Source organism: Marmota flaviventris (genome assembly GCF_047511675.1).
Source record: "Marmota flaviventris isolate mMarFla1 chromosome 5 unlocalized genomic scaffold, mMarFla1.hap1 SUPER_5_unloc_1, whole genome shotgun sequence".
In the NCBI taxonomy this organism is placed as follows: domain Eukaryota; kingdom Metazoa; phylum Chordata; class Mammalia; order Rodentia; family Sciuridae; genus Marmota; species Marmota flaviventris.
The window spans coordinates 1,338,851-1,356,691 of NW_027287679.1; the positions used below are offsets into that span (position 1 = coordinate 1,338,851).

The 17,841-nt window shown below is 34.7% G+C and overlaps 1 protein-coding gene across 1 annotated transcript in view; it reads left to right on the forward strand.

Annotated features, from left to right (window-relative positions):
* The first annotated feature begins 3,006 nt into the window (after positions 1 to 3,006).
* The window catches only part of LOC139703647 (serine protease inhibitor Kazal-type 5-like), a 30,416-nt gene continuing 15,581 nt past the window's right edge, over positions 3,007 to 17,841 (forward strand). Inside the window, 9 exon segments of the mRNA XM_071607124.1 lie at positions 3,007 to 3,022; positions 6,329 to 6,357; positions 7,156 to 7,228; positions 7,231 to 7,282; positions 9,077 to 9,140; positions 10,002 to 10,129; positions 11,599 to 11,665; positions 14,638 to 14,765; positions 16,161 to 16,248. Coding sequence (XP_071463225.1) covers positions 3,007 to 3,022; positions 6,329 to 6,357; positions 7,156 to 7,228; positions 7,231 to 7,282; positions 9,077 to 9,140; positions 10,002 to 10,129; positions 11,599 to 11,665; positions 14,638 to 14,765; positions 16,161 to 16,248 — 645 coding nt within the window.

Here is a 17,841-nt window from a genome sequence, read left to right on the forward strand (position 1 = left end):
CCATGGCCGTCCCTGCTCCTCTGCATCACTTCAGAGTAGTGCTGACAAACAGAAGGATAATGCTAGCCACCTGTGCAAATTAAATATTCTAGGATGCATTTAAAAGTAAAATTAATGTAAATCTTATGTTGGTTATTATATATATCCACAATCATTATGAATATGTTTATGTTAAAAAATATTATAATGTTAATTTTAGCAATGTTGAAATTAATCATACATTATTTTATATTTTATACAATATGTTACACATGTTACTATAATGCATATAATAATATCTGTAATAATATCGACATGTTATCATTTTGAAATATTTGAGAAGATATTATGACTGTTCTTGTCAAGTTTGTTTTCATTTTAATTTCTCAAGGTCTTGTATAAATTCTGACCTTAGAACACATGACAATTTCCACCCTACACTTGTCAAGTGTCCCAGAGAATTGTGGGGCCTTTGTTCATAGAAGCAAAGGGACAGTGAGTGACTTATAGTACTTTCCTTCAGGGCCACATGAAGCTTGTCTTTCAGACAGTTATTTTTGGCCTTTTGGGATAAAGATTTGCATTCTCAACCCTTATAAACAACTGTCTATTTTCTTTTAAATTTTGGGTTTATTTCTTGTAGCGAAATTGAATTTTAAGTATCTTCTAGCAACCACTATTATTTATAAATAATTATTAATCCAATAAATATTTGGGGATGTAATATGTAAAACAGCTCTTTCTTGCAATGGGGACAGCTGTGACATGTTTCTTTCATTGCCATTTTCAAATTCCTTAATCCATTGCTGTCCACTGTCCTGGGGTTTATATTTTTTAATTTATTTTTTTATCAGTTCTTTTTAGTTCCACATAATATCAGGCTTCATTTTGACATAATTATACAATCATGAACTATAACTGACTATGGATCAGTCCCCAGTGCTTCCTCTTCCCTTTCCCCTCCCTCCCTTATTCTCTTTCCTCTAGTCTCCTCATCTTTCTTGTATTTATTTATTTTTTAAATTAGTGCCTTGTGGATATATATATAAAGGTGACATTCACTGTAGTGTAGTCATGTGTGTAGATAGGAAGGTGTGATCAGATTCATTCCCCCTTTCTTCCTGTACTTCCTCCCTCCCCTACAATACCCTTTCTCTACCCTCCTGATCTCTATCTTCATCAAATTACTCCCCCTTTTCTCTTTCTCTTTTTCCCTTCTGTGGCCTAGCTTCTGCATATCAGGGTATATATCCAATCTTTTGTATTCTGGATCTGGCTTGTTTCATTTAGCATGATCTTCTCCAGTTCCATACCTTTACTGGCAAATGCCGTATTTTCATTCACATTTATGGTTGAATAATATTTCATTGTGCACATATATCACATTTTCTTTATCCATTCATCTGTTGATTGCAATTTAGATTGGTTCCTCAATCAGAATATTGTAAATTATGCTGCTAAAAACATTGATGTGGCTAAATCCTTACAGTGTGCTGATTTGAGATCTTTTGGATACTGAGGGCTGGGAAAGCAGGAGTGATATGGTTTTTCCATTCCTAGTTTTTTGAGGAATCTCCATACTGCTTTCCAGAATGTTGCACTAATATGAAGTCCCACCAAAAATGTATAAGTGTACCTCTTTTCTCACATCCTCACCAATATTTATCATTATGATTTGTATTCTTGATAATTGCCATTGTGACTAAAATAAGATGAAATCTCAAGGTGGGTTTTGGTTTGTATTTCCCTGATATCTAGAAATGTTGAACTTTTTTCATATATTTATTGGCCATTTGTATTTCTTCTTTTAAAAAATGTCTGTTCAGGTCTTTTCCCCATTTCTTAATTAGATTAATTGTTGTTGGTGGTGGTATTTGGTGTTAAGTTTTTTGAATTCTTCATACTTTCTGGATATTAATCCTTTTTCTGAGGAGCAGGTAGCTAAGATCACCTATTGTGCACTCCCTCTTCATGCACTTAATTGTTTCCTTTGCTGTTCAGAACCTTTAAATTTGATGTCATCTCACTTTACTGATTCTTGGTTTTATTTCTTGTACTTACAAGTTTTGTTAGGGAACATAATGCCTGTGGCAGTATGTTGGAGACCTGAGCCTATACAATTTTCTTCCAGTAGCAGCGTTTCTGATCTAATTCCTTAGTCCTGGATCCACTTTGAGTTGACTTTTGTGCAAGGTGAAATATAGGGCTCAAATTTCATTCTTCTATATATGGACATCCTGGTTTTTTAAAACCTTTTTTTTAAAAGGGTTTCTTTTCTCCAGTATATATTTTTGACACTTTTGCTGAGTATCAGATGACTGTATCTATGTGGGTTGGTCTGTGTGACATCTATTCTATTCAATTGGTCTTCATGTCTGCTTCAAGGCTAATACCATGCTGGTTTTATTAATAGAGCTCTGCAGTATAATTTAAGGTCTGGAATTGTGATGTCTCCATTATAGCTGTTCTTGCTTAGGATTGCTTTGTGTGTTATGGGTCACTTATCCTTCCAAAGGAATTTTAGAACTCTCATTCTAGTTGTGTGAATAATGTCATTGCTATTATGATGGGGATTGCATTGAATCTGTATGACACTTTTGTATGGCCATATTGACAATATTAATACCGCCTATTCAGATCCTGAGAGGTCTTTTTATATGCTAAGGTCTTCTTTATTTAGTGAAATATAGATCATTTTTTATTATAGAGGTCTTTCACATTCTTCATTTGATTAACTTTCAATTGTTTTTGAGGTTATTGTGAATGGAATCGTTTTACCAATTTTCTTTTTCAGTAGCGTTATTAATGGAGTACAAGAAAGTGATTGATTTATGGATATTAATCTTGTATCCTGCACTTTACTAAAATTGATTAGCAGCTCTAGCAGTCTTCTGCTGGATTTTTTTAATGTTCTAATTATAGGACCATGCTGTTAACTAGATTTAGAGTTAACTAGATTTCTTCTTTTCCTATTTCTCTTTCCTTTCCTTCTCTTACCTGATGGCTCTGGCTAGAGTTTCAAGAACTATGTTGAATATGAGCGGTGAGTGTGAACTCTCTTGCCTTGTTCCTGTTTTTAGGGGAAATGCTCTCAGTGTTCTCCATTCAGTGTGGAATTGCTCTTGGGTTTGCCATAGATAGCCTTCACAATGCTGAAGCAAGTGCCTTGTATCCCTACGTTCTCCAGGGTTTTAAACATGAATGGCTGTTGGACGTTGTCATAGGCTTTCTCTGCAGCTATTGGGTAGTCATATGATTCTTGTCCTTAACTTTATTTATGTGGCAAATTACATTTTTTGATGTGTGTATGTTGAACTAATTTTGCATCCTTGGAATAAAACACACTTGGGCTGGGGATGTGGCTCAAGCGGTAGCGCGCTCACCTGGCATGCGTGCGGCCTGGGTTGGATCCTCAGCACCACATACAAATAAAGATGTTGTGTCCGCCAAAAACTAAAAAATAAATATTAAAACACACTCTCTCTCTCTAAAAAAAATAAAATAAAATAAAACACACTTGTTCACAGTACACTATCTTGTCATAGTGTATTTGAATACAATTTGTCAATATTCCATTAAGAAAGTTTACACCTATATTCATCAATGATATTCGCCTGATTTATTTTTTCCTTGGTGTGGCCTTGGTTTGATATCTGGGTGACGTGACTTTGTATGTGGTGCTGAGGATCGAACCCGGGCCGCACGCATGCCAGGCGAGCGCGCTACCGCTTGAGCCACATCCCCAGCCCCGGCGACGTGACTTTATGGAATAAATTTTGCAGTCTTCCCTCCCTTTCTATTTCATGGAATAATTTGAGGAGGATTGGTATTATTTTTTCTTTAAAGGTCTAGTAGAACTTGGTTCTGAGTTTTTGTTAGAAAATCTTTTAATAGTTGCTTCTATTTCATTTCTTTATATGAAGTTTAAGTTTTCTACATCCTCATGTCTTGATCTGGGTAGGTTATATATCTCGAGGAATTTCTCAGAATCTTTGAGATTTTCTAATCTATTGGAGTATAAAATTCCAAATAGTTTCTCACAATAGTCTGGATTTCAGTAGTATCTGTGATGATATTTATTTTTCTATCTCTAATGTTGTTAATTTGTTTCTTCTCTTCCTTTCTTTAGGTTTGTTTGAACATTTATCAATCTTCTTTCTGTTTTTAAAGAACTAACTCTTGTGTCTTGTTGACTCTTCGTATTGATTTTCTTAGTCTCAATTTAATTGATTTTGTCTATGATTTTAATTATTTCATGACTCCTCTTGATTTTGGTGTTATTTTTTTTCTTTTTCTAGGCTTTGAGGTGTAATATTAGATTATTTATTTTTTTAATGTAGGAACTCAGTACTGTAAACTTTCTTCTTAGAACTGCCTTTATATGGTCCCAGACAATTTTATATGTCTCTATTCTTATTTGTTTTTATTTTTTTATTTCTACCCTGATTTCTTCTGTGATCTATTCCTTAAGCTAAAGTATATTATACAAACTTCAGGTGTTAGAATGGTTTGTTTTTTCATATCATTTTAAAATTATATTCCATTTTGAATATAATTCTTTAAAGGTCTGGCAGAATGCTAGGACTTATCTCTTTTTTAATTGTATTTGCTAAAGTTTGCTTTGTGCCTTAAAATATGATTTGTTTGAGAGAATGTTCCATGTACTGCTGAGAAGTAAGTGATTTTAGTTGTCAATGAATGAAATATTATATAGATGTCTGTTAGGTTCATTTGATTAATAGTATTTTTTTTTAGTTCTAAAGAATCTTTGCTCAGTTCATGTCTGAATAACCTGTGTAGTGGTGAGAGGGGGTGTTTTCAAATCACCAAGTATTGCTTTATCATAGTCTACTTGTTTATATTGAGAAGCATTTGTTTTATGTAAGTAGATGAACCACTGTTTGTGTCATAGTGTGTTCAATCACTATATCTTTTTGAATGATTCCTATAACCATTATAAAGTGACTTCTTTGTGTCTCATAATTAATTTGACCTGAGGTCTACTTTGTCTGAGATGAGAGTAGGTACCTCTGCTTGTTTTCAGCTATCATTTCCATGTTATATGTTTTCTCATTTTTTTCACCTGAATTTGTTGATGTGTTTGTAACCGTGAGTCTCTTGCAAAAAACCATATTGTTAGATCTTGTTTTGTTTTTAATATAATCTGCCAGTGTAGGTCTTTTCATTGAAGAGTTTAGACCATTTACCTTCAGTGTTATTATAGAGAGATGTTTTTTTTTTAGTTCTAATGCATAATTCAAACTTTATTCTTCTTTAATTGACTATTCTTTTGCTACAATTTATTCCCATGCTGGTTTTCATTTTCCACTTTAAAAAATATTTTTATTTGTTGTAATTAGTTATACATGACAGTAGAATGCATTTATGCACTTTGATATATGTAGTCACATATATACATCCAATAATAATGTCGTTTTCATTCTACTATCTTTCCTAACCCCACATCCCCTCCCCTTCCCTCCCATCACTTCCCTCTACCTAATCTAGGGTAATGCTATTCTTCCCTAGTGCCTCCCCACCCCCACCTTATTGTAAATTAGCGTCCACATATTAGAGAAAATATTTGACCTTTGGTTTTGTGGGATTGGCTTATTTTGCTTAGCATGATATTCTCCAATTCCATCCATTTACTGGCAAATGCCATAATTTTACTCTTCTTTAAAACTGAATAATATTCCATTGAATATATATATATATATATATATATATATATATATATATATATATATATATATATTATATATATATATATCTGGGGCAGATTCACAGTCTAGTAGAGTACTTAAAGTCTTATATAAGTGTAATAAACTTTATGAAATAAGTGAGCAAATAAATGAATGAAATAAAATTATTTATCTTATTTTCACCCTACTAGTGACTTCTTCCTGAATATAGGAAGTGGATAGTGAAATAGTGTTTTATGTTTTCCTCTTTATATTAAAATCTTCTTGTTTTATAGCCTTCTAGGAGAGTTCTTCAAGCATATATTCTGGTTGATAAATTTACTATATATTTGTATATATCCCCTTACTTGCTTTATTTGTGGCAAACTAGATCATCATAGGAATATGTTCTAAGTGTTCCATATCTACCATTAAAATATGTTGACAGTTATGACATCAAAAAATATTTTTCAATGTGAGGTCCAAAGCATGGGGTACTTCCATTTTATTCAACTGATTTTAGATAGAAGTTAAATTTAAGATAACACTCTTCTTTAGTTAGCATATGTCACAATAATTGTTGCCAAATAATATTTTGTGAGTATCTGTATGATCTTTACCACAGACCTGGAATGTGGGTAGGGTGTGAATTCTCATTTTTTCAGGTGAGGAGAATGAGGTTCAAAGAGGTGAGGTAAGTGGGTGGCACGTCTGAGATATAAACACCAGCCTTCAGTTATTGCCAGATGCAATTGTTTTCTCACTATACAGGTGTCCTTAAGTCTATGCCATATTATTAGAGCAGAGTTTTGGGATTTCTCTGATTATCCCTAAAAGATGTTTCAGCTTTCTTGGCTTGATTGTCAGTAGAGAAAACATTTAAAATAACAACAGGTGATTAGAATGTGTTAGGACTATTTCAACTGCTGTACATGTAGTAACATGCTTACATATCCTTGTAGTCCTGAGAGGTTGGTGAAATTATGTTCTGTTAGCAAATGAGGACGATTAAGTGCCATGAGGTTAAGCTACTTGCCCAACCCATACAGCTAGCAAGTGGTAGAGTTAGAACTATGAACACAGAAATGTGGCTTTTAATAATCATTCCAATCTATGATTGCAGAAACTTTATAATTTATAGCTTACAGACTTTTCATATACATTACCTGTGGAGCCTCACTAACACTCTATGGAGAAGGAGGGCAGGATTTGACAGTGTACCAAGTTTCAGAGAAGTGATTTGACCAACTCCACCCAGATTGCATGTGGTCGAAATCATACTGATATCCTTTCTTTTGAAAGGTAATTATATCTCTATTCTTAGATATGTTCCATTACCCATGATTTTATTAGCTTACTAATCTTAATGTTTTTTTTTTTTTTCTTTCTGATGGCGAGTTATGTGATTCTGGGCTTAAACTTTTAACCTATTTATATCTAATGAATATTTTATTTCTTGTATTTTAATGCTCCTTGATAATGTCTCTTTCAGCTGAATTGCAGTGATTTCCAGAAAGGAGAAAAAGATGGGGATTTTATCTGTACTGCTGATGATGCTGCAGTTTGTGCACAGATGGGAAAACATACCGCAACAGATGTGAACTGTGTGCTGAGAATCAGTGAGTGGTCTGCCTGTTCTCTGCACAGTCATAGGACGGCTTCCCCCCATCTTTAAGATAATTCATTTTGTAGAAGTTAGCCACCCATAAGCTATTAGTACCACTTTTTTTTTTTTTACCACTTTTAAGAAAGGAGTATGTAGAGTTATGTATGTAGCATAATTTTATATTTTACTTTTGTGTGCACTGTCATCACTGCCTTTATTAAGTAAACAGGATAGGGAGATTTTATATATGTGTGTGAATATGTATAATATCTGTACACATGTATGTATGTACATATATAGACATATACCTGTATGCAACATGGACGTTATATGTATACAGGTGTGTCCTTACACACTTCTATCAATCTATTTATCTAACATGCCATTTTAAACAGAATGATTTCATCTCAAATGATATATATGTTCATTAATTAAAGTAGTATTCATTAATTAATTAGAGTAAGAAATTGGACCTTTAAATAATGAATTTCTTCTCATCTATTTAATCTTTACCCAATAAATAAAGCATCTCACTGCCCTATATTTTGCCCCCCTTTTATTCCTTCTCCACCCTGGAGGCTAGGCTTGGTTATTGATTGTTTTCCATCAACAAGATGCAGACCTGCTGTGCAGGTTCTGAATTGTGACCTCAATCTTGAGTTGTCTGCTCTTGAGTTTTTGCAAATATAATACCTAATGTATGAAAAGAGTAGTCGGGTCATACTCATTCTTTGATATTCTTTAAGTTTTATCTTTTCTTACAATAAGAATCTCCCACCAAAATAAAACTCTGATCCTTCAAATGTTCAAATTTTTAGAAAACATTCTAAAATTAGGCTCTGAACTCCCACCAAGGGCCAATATAAAGAAACAGAAAGGAAAATATACATGTGAAGAACATGCAGGTTGTTATGAGATATATTTATTTTGTAACACAATTGCAAACAAAAGAAACACTTGTTTTTTACTGTCTTGAGTGAGGAATCCTGTCTAACATCTTCAAATCTCTAATCCAGGTGAAAATTCCTCTCCTTAGATTTCTAGAATACTCCTTGTTATTATACACTGAGAAACATACTGCCCGTTAGGTTTCTTTCTTAATATTTTAAGAATTTAAAATTTAAATTTTAAGAATTTAATTTTAATAATTTTCCTCAGCCAATATCATTGGAAAACAAACTTCTTATCAGTCTTACATATTTTATTTTTATTTGTGTTATTTTTGTTGTTATACAGATCTTAAACTGCAAGCTGCCTTTTTAGAAATTAGGAAGTGTCTTACCTTTATGGTTCTATATTACCAGATATTTTTTAAAGGTCTACTAGACTGAAAAGAGTAAATTATCAGAATTTTAAGTACTTTTCTTGAAAAAAATAGATTACTACTCAGTGTAACCCAAATGAAGAGAACTATAGTGGGATGCTGGATAATAAAAGCTTGAATTTGTTTCCTTAAAATAACAAGAGCAACAACAGCAAAGTTCCAGGAAGCATCTCACATCTAATTACAAGTCTTCCTTTGGCCATCTTCTCATGTGAATTCCCACCCCAGACACAGGAAACAAAAGGTCTCTGGAAATTACATTCACAACTCTATAAACGTTATCAGCCTTCCAACAGGGCCATTTCTTTGACTTCAAGTTCTAAATGAATAGGCTGTCATTAGACAACTGAAGTAAAGAATGAAATGTAGCACTGTTCTCAGGAGGAAAAAAGAATTAAAATACAATGAAGAGAAGCAAGGTGGGAATGGTGGGGAGTTAGTTCTGTGATATTAACTGGTAAATCTGCTAACTTGTGATTTCAGGAAGACCAGCTCCCAAGTTGGCATAAAAAGCGAGGGAAAATGTGAAAGCAGTAATCCAGAACAGGTGAGGGCAGGAGTCAGGGTTGGGGAAAGCCATGGGTGGTGGTGGGTGACCTTATAGAGAAAATGAGTGCTCTCCTCTTCCTCTTTGGTGCATGCCTGCAAGGAAGTAGTTCTTGTTTTGCTTGAAATGGAATAGTGAATACACCAGCTAATATGGAAAAGTAGTTGATAGTTCCTGAAAAGAATCACTTTACTTAGGTGGTTAGACCTTCCAACTCTATTTCTGCTTTTATTTTTAAAAAAGAAATCAATCCATCAATCTAAAGGAAACTGCATGTGTGGTGAAAAGGGCCCTAAAGTTCAGTCATTTAACCTGATTTGAAACTCCAGAGTTGTCATTTGCTGACAGAAGACCTTGTAAATTACTTCACTAAAATGATATTTAGTATAAATAGCTCCTTTCAATGCTGATTCTGTGAGTCTGCAATGATAGGGGAAAAAAGAAAGTGTCAAATGCATGTGGGGCTTGACATTTTCTAGCTGAAGAACATTCCTGCTCTTCAGAGTTCAGTTCCCTTGCTTTAGGCCTCTGAGGTACTTGAGATTACCTCCCTGAAGGATTTTACTACATACTATTTTAAATGTTTCTTTATCTGAATCTCCTAGGAGATAGTGAGCTACCTGAATTCTAGCACAATCATCAAGGCTTATTGCATTAATGAACTAATAAGCAAATGAGTTCTATACTTAAGTATATGAATTACAACTACTCATTGTGCTGCCTCTACACAGTTGGCACTGCTTTAGATGGCTAGGGCCATCATGATGCAAGAGGTGCTGGCTTCTGTAAAATTTATGAAAGCAGTGTTGTAAGTACTGCAGTCATTCTAACAAATGCCAAGTTCCTTTCCCTGTTCTTCAGGATGTATGCAGTGCTTTTCGGGCCTATGTGAAAGATGGAAGACTTGGATGCACAAGAGAAAACGATCCAGTTCTTGGTCCTGATGGGCGAACACATGGCAATAAGTGTGCGATGTGTGCCGAGCTCTTGTAAGTATCCTCATACCCAGGTAGTCCTCTGAGCATGCACAGGGTTTCTCCCCAGGTACCCCTCCATGGAGCAAACATTCTTTTTAGGAAGCATGCAATCCTTTGTCTTTATAATGTGAAACAGGCTTTGCTTTCAGAATGGCTTGTTTTTTTTCTTTTTCTTCATATAATCAATTGTAGTTTCTAAAAAGGAGAGAATAAAGTGGTTATGCTCATTATTAATTTGAGACCCTGCATTTTTGGAAATACCCAGTGTTTTATAAGGCATAATGTTTTAATATTCAAAAACAATTTTATATAGAATGATCTAGGTCAATAATTTGGCATGCATTGCTTCATTTGGGCATGTGGAGAGACTCTTGTTGAATAATGACAGTTTAACTTTGATAAAAATAATGATGATGATAATAATAATAATAATAATAATAATAATAATAATAGTGCCATGTGTCTAAATTCATTGTTAGTGTAAGTGAATGTAATAAAAGAAAAAGAACAATTGGGTGAACCTTTCTCTGAATGCCTGGCACTGTTTTAGACACTGGAGACTCAGATATGTATATGAGGCAATTAGTCTTTTATATTCTGTTAAACTAGGAATAGACTCTAATCCTTGCAGCAGCAAGCCTTAAAATGCTATATTTACATTACTGAATCTTTAAAATCAGGGCAAAAGAAGATTTAACAGATTAATAAACTTCACACTTGCTTTTGAAAATGACCTTCAGCAGTTGTAAATTCCAAGGGCATGTTCCATCAGGTTCAGGAGACAGTGATTATTATTGGTTTCCAGACAGGAAAGAAGTGGATTTCCACTTTCTTACCTAGGAGGCATGTGCTTTTGGTGTTCAAACCTGCCCTAAATTCTGTGGTTTTCTGTTTCTTTTCAAGCACCAGCTGAAAAAAGAGTATTTGAGCTTTCTAAGCTGGTTCTTCCACTGTAGAAGTGATATTGCAATGCCTGTCTCCAGGATGAGACTATAATTAGGTAATAGATGTGAAAGGGTTTAGGAGCTCAATTCAAATTCAGCTTTTACTAACAACCATTCCTTTACATGAAGGCAAACAAATGCTTTAAGGTTTAAGAAGCTAAACACAAGGGCGTGGATAGCAATGCCTCAGATGTGCAGTTTGGTTTCACCCCTGTCACAGCATTGTTCTAAAGACCTTGGTTCTGCCTATTAGAGGGAATTTTCCTGACAGCCTCCTGTTTGTCAATCAAGGTGGCACACCCATCCACTGGTACAGAACAAAGCTTCTAATTGACTGGCAGTGAGTCAGTTTCACACCCTTCCTTATCTTTGGTAATTTCTCTGGCTCAAGCATTCAAGACAGGGAAATGCTTGTCTCCTGCAAATGGATCAGTTTCAACAGGTTATGGCAGAGGACACAAAAGTGCTTAGAGTAAGGCTGGATTCTGAAAATAGGATTGAGCCATAAACTAACCAGCTGTTTACTTTCTGTAACAGTTTGAAAGAAGCTGCAGAAAATGACAAGCGAGAAGGTGAAAATAGAATTCGAAGAAATGCTGAAAAGGTAAATGATTCACCAATATAATTTGGCTCATGTGGTCATGAACATTAACCAAATTATGCTTGAAAGTTTAAAATAATGCAATAATGTCATTGTCTTTTATTACCATGTGGCTTCTTCTGAATGTTAAAATTCCTTAAATTTATTTATTTTTTAACTCAGGGGCACTTGACCACTGAGCCACATCCCCAAACCTAATTTGTATTTTATTTAGAGACAGGGTCTCACTGAATTGCTTAGCATTTCACCATTGCTGAGGCTGGCTTTAAACTAGAGATCCTCTAGTCTCAGCCTCCAGAGCCACTGGAATTACAGGTGTGAGCCACTGCACCTGGCTGAAATTCCTCAAATTGACTATTACATTGCTTTGTTTTAATGTTAAAAAATCCCCAAATTGATTATTCCTACTATATTATCATTAGGTTCAGATTTAAACCAACATTTCCCATTCAAACCTCAAAACATGAATCTCCACCTTTGTTTCCTAGTCCCCCCAAAAGGATCAAGTTTGAGTATACTAAATCTTGCTAATTTTTATCATCCTTCTCCCTGGCATGGCTTAAACCACTTTAACTTGAATAATATTTTAAACAATTGCAACATAATATAAATGAGGAATGACTTTAAAATAAAGTCTTCAAACAATGTACTCCCTGATGTATTTTATAACAAATTCCTCTGACAGAGTTTAGAGTTATTCACTTTTCCATATGGTTATTACCTTATTGAGATCTGCATTTATAAAGGTATTGCTTTTGCTTAAATGAAGATCTCTAAAATTGAGATGGTGGTTCAAAAAATACTCTTAAAATGAAGGGGTTTTCCCAAAAAAAAATTATTTTGATAATTTAATTATTTTTCAATCTAATACAAAAAGTTATTCCTTTTGTTAACTAAAGAATCACTGTAGCTAATGCAGTCTGGATTTTAAGTCACATCAAACCAACTTTAAATAAGAAGTACAGCAATTGCTTTGCTAAGTGACTGGCCTTTGTGAAGTTAGGACACCTGGGTTTTAGCTTTGTTTTGTCATGCTGTGGGTGTGTGAGACAAAGCAAATCTTCTCCTCTCTGAGTCTCAATTTTCTTCTCAGCAAAATAAGGAGGTTGGATAAATGACCTCAATTTCTTCTCTTCTTCCTGTTGGACTGTGATTCTACATCCTGCATTCTTTGTACTAACACAAACATTATTTTTGTGGATTGTAGGGTTTGTGTTTTTCTATGGAAAATACAGGCACAGTGTTTGGAAATCAAGAGCGGACCCTCCTTCCACGTCACAGTGTTAGATAATGAAACAAAATTCCAAATTCAGTGGGGTATTCTGAGTTTAAATTTGAGGAAAAGGCTATGGAGAACCCTTCACAATGTGCTGGACACTCTTCAAGGATTGAAAGTAGTCCTTCCATGGTGGTTGGTAAATTTTGGTCTAAGGGTCCTGTGATAGGTAGCATTTATTACTCCCGAATACAGAAAGTTGTTCTCCCCTGGTTTTCTCCATGTCTGGGCTACTCTGGCTTCTTCTTTATGTGGCTGGGGTCATTAGGTGTAACTGAATAGGACTACCTAACACTGATGGCTCAATATGGCTCTGTAATTAACCTGTCAGTGGGTTGCTCACAAAAGTGTTTCTTCAGAATCTCCTTGGATGAATCACAACTTATAAACTGAAATTATCATTGTTTCCCTTATGGGAATCATTAGGCATTGATTTTATTACCGTGCCATGATTATCAGCATCTGTTTTCCTAGATTGTTACAACCAGGAAGTTTGGCACATACACTTTACTCCTCCATAAACAGATACCAAGATTTGTTTTTCTTATTATAAGGAGGCAATTAGGATTCTCCTTTAAAGCACCCTATTGAAATTTGAATCATAAGGAAAAATCAGAAAATGCTTGATCTAAAACAGATCCTTAAAATCTTCTATTCCAAAAACCTCACTGTGTGGGTGGCAATGTTGAGTTCCCAAAGGTGATGGGACTTTGTTAAGGTCTCCCAGTGGGTCGAGCCACAGTCTGACTGCCCAGGTTCTCTGACTCCCAGTCATCCTCTTTATGCTCATGTTTCCTTGGTTGAAATGGAAGGATGAGGGTCACACAGTTGAAAAGTTTATATAGCAAATTTTCTAATAGTTTACATATTATAGTAATATATGCCATCACAACATATGACGTGGAGATCTCAAACCCAGAGGAATTTGGGGTATGTTTTTTTGTTTAAGTGTAGCCCTCACCAAATAGAGCTTTCAAAACACAGCGGGGAAACCTGAAAGTTCTTTCCAAAGCTTCAGGAAATCTGAGAAGGAATCTCTCTTTGGTTATTTTGATAATTCACAGTCTTTTTAGGTTATCTAAGTAGATATTAGTCTTGATGGTCTGTCAATCTCTCAAAGGTGGAGGAGAAAAAAATTAGATTCACTCTTTCATAGATTTTCACCTATCATGTCAGAAACTCAATAAACAATGATAAAGGAAGCAGAGTACACATAACACTGGACACCATCTTGTTCTCTTTCCCTTGCAAACGAGGAGTGGATTATTTTTTACTTGATCCTAGTAAACTTTAAACATCTAATTTCTTGAATTCTATCTTTTGTCCATTGGAATTTTTTTTTTTTTTTTTTTGTCTTGGCTAGTATTTTGTTGGGTTCATGTGGGAAAAATCTTGTTTTTTTTTTTTGTTTGTTTGTTTTGTTTTGTTTTTGTTCCTATGGATTAGGAATTAGCAAGATCTAGTTTTAGTTTTAGGAAACACTCTTTCTTTTTTCTTAGGCTGTTTTTGCCTTTTAATAACAGATAAAAGTGCCAAATAACTCCACAAATTGATTATTATTCCTCATTAATTCTCCTTAATATGTTGTTTGTGTTTACCAATACTTCCAGACCTGACATCCTGTGATTATAAATCTATCATGTAAAACGTCAAGATTAAAGAGTGAAAAATGGTGACTATAATGCCTTGTCTTTTTAAGGACCTCTGCAAGGAATTTGAGAACCAAGTGAGGAATGGGAGACTCTTTTGTACACGAGAGAGTGACCCCATCCGTGGCCCTGACGGCAGGATGCACGGCAACAAATGTGCGCTGTGTGCTGAAGTTTTGTGAGTACAGAACAGGAACACTTCCCAATCTCTGGAAAGGAGGAGTGAAGGCTCACCAGGACCGATCAAACATCCATTTGATGTTATTCAGAATAATATCGAGTGGAAGTTTTTGTCCGTGAGAATTGTGTGAGCAGTTTATGTCCTCCACAAATCACAATACCATCAGTAAGTTTAGCACTAATTTTTTAGAATATTTTTTTAGTTGTCAATGGACTTCATTTTATTTATTTATATGCAGTGCTGAGAATCGAAACCAGTGCCTTACACATGTTAGGCAAGTGCTGTACCACTGAGTCACAACCTCAGCCCTAAAGTTTTGTTTCTTTTTCTGAGTGCAAACTGACTCCCTTTTCCAGTTAGAGGGCTGATTTAGAAAACACTTCTTCACATTTCCCCGGGGACCTTTGTGAGCCACTTCAGTACCCAGTCGTAGCACAGAATGGGTTAAAAGCAGATACCAAGATTTGTTTTTCTTTAGTAATTACATCATTGTGACAAAGTTGATGAAACAGCCTCAAAAAAAATGTTTACACATTTTAATTGTATTACAATTACCTTTTTATCTGGGATATGTGGCCTTGGGAAAAGGACAAATCCCACTATGTATCAATTATGGCATTTATGAAGATGTCCCAGACAAGTCTCATTACACTTTCCTTCAGATCGCTGAGTTCTATAAGCTCTTACCCACTTGCTGTGTATTGCCAGTGTCTCTCAATCTTGGCATTTTAAGATTCTCTTACTTGGATAAGAACTCTTGAAGTCCTTAATCAAAAATCAATCCTCAAATCCTTGGTAATGTTTTTTAATAACAATCATCACAGATGGTAATTGTATAACTGTTTCTATGACTCTTTGTTGATTATCACCCTATTGGACTATATGTGTCAAGAGAATAGGGGACAGATTCATATATACATGATCGTATACCCAGGTCGAGGCCAAGAATTACCAAAAAATAGTTGCTAACTAAATGATGGGTGAAGGAATGAATGAGTAGATATATAAATGATGATCCCTGCTGTGAAGAAGCTTATGGTTAATAGCAGAAATAAGCCATGGACATGAACGCACATGCACATACATGTTTACATGTTGTAAGACAGAATGAAAACTATTCTATAAGAGAAGAATTTTGAGGTATAACAACACAATGATTTACAGAGAGCTCATGTCTCTATAGGGTCTAGAATGACCTCTTCACAAATTTAAGCTGGGAATATTTAAAAGGAGAGATGAGAAAGAAGATCTTTTTAGTGGAGCTTAAGACGATTTAGATGTGCTTGTGCCAGAATCCAGGAAAACTTGGCTGCTTTTCTATCTATACCTAAGACTATTTTTCAGCATGAAGTTTTAAAGCACCTCTACTCATTTATTTATTTATTTTTCCAGCTTGAGGAACTTTTCTGAAGAAAAAAATAAATCAGATCAAAATCTGATGGAGAATGAAGAAAATGTTAAAGTTAAAAGAGAAATTGAGGTGAGGAAGAGTCTGATCCATCTGGTCATGACCTTTTGTGTGAGAGGTTTGGATGTGTGGGCATATTACTCTAATATGCACTTTCAATTTTGTTTAATAATTTCCCTACTACTAACAAGTTTTCTGGAAATTAATTTATAGTTATTGTTTTAAACTTATAAAAATGATTATGTCATTACCATTTCTTGATCCATGTGGAGGAAAATAATCAAGGCTCATTAGTAAAATAATTCCACATTCCAAATGAAAGTGGTACATCCAAACATTGTCTGAACTCAAAGTGTGTTGTGTCTCTTCCATAGTGTGGTAGCTGCTGTGAAGATATTCATTTTAAAAGCAATAACCACGTACAAATTCAATATGCTTCCTTTAAAATCATGCTGCATTCATTTTCTAAATGTCTCTTAACTTACCATCTGCCTGTTTTTCTATTGCTGTTATCTTAGCTCAGACACCTCATAGTTTCCCTTTGCACAGGTGCATTGTCTGGTTTATAAACTTGTAATACACTGAGTCTCCATCTTCCTCAGTCCTCATGATCCATTCACCCTCCCTGTTGTCTTCATAGAACAGGAGATGTTTCATGAGTCCTTGGCATTATGAAATTCCAATGTTTAAAAATATCCTAGAGTATATTTGAGTCATTTATTGAAATGCTAGAAATCTGTTGTGCAGAAACCCTATTTAGATTTATTCTTACTGTTACCAGCCTTCTCAGATACATAGCTTAGTTTGGCAGAGTGACCTGCCCCATTAAAGCTGCCTCTGTGTAACTCCATCTTGTTGCCTAGGCTTTAATTTTAACTTCTTTCTTCCTCTTAATCTTAGTTTACCAAGTTCCTCTAATTTTAGTGCTCAAATATGCCTCGACTATTCGATTATCTCTCACTTCCAATTCCTCCCTTCCCCATCTCTCCCCACCTTGGTTCGTTCCTTCCCATCCTCCTTTCTTTCTGTTTCTAGAATCTGGTTAGTTTCTTTAATTTCAATCTCTATTCCCTCAATTCCTTCACAAATTTCTTTGACAATCTTTCTAAAACAAATATGATTCTGCCATTCTCTGCTCTATGTATTTATCATGTTTTTATTGCCTATGGATAAAATCCAAATTCCTTTAGAAGTTTAGAGGTCTGGTTTTGATCATATTCAAGGTCTCCTTTTTGACCACTTCCCAAAACTTTCTTTTTTTACACAACTAATTGTTTAGCTACTATACTCAAGGAAATGTTAAATTATCTCTAGAGAACATGTAGTATAATACTGCCAGGATTTTGCATATCATAATTCCTCTTGAAGGACTTTTGTTCCATGGTGATCCTGTGTACATCCTCAAGACAGAACTTAGTCAAAAGTTCTTAGAACTTCCATTACACAATTAATCTAGACCTGAGTTATATTTCTTAGCCATGTATATTGAAATTACTTATTCTATTTGGCTAATAGAGGACCTAAATCACATTCATATTTGTATGCTCTTCATGTATTTGTTGAATCCTTAAATGGATGAATATTGCAAGAAGGGAAGTGTTACAAAATTTTTGGTAGTCCTAAATCCTAAGTTTTATTTTTTTTTCATCTGAAATTTCTCTTTTC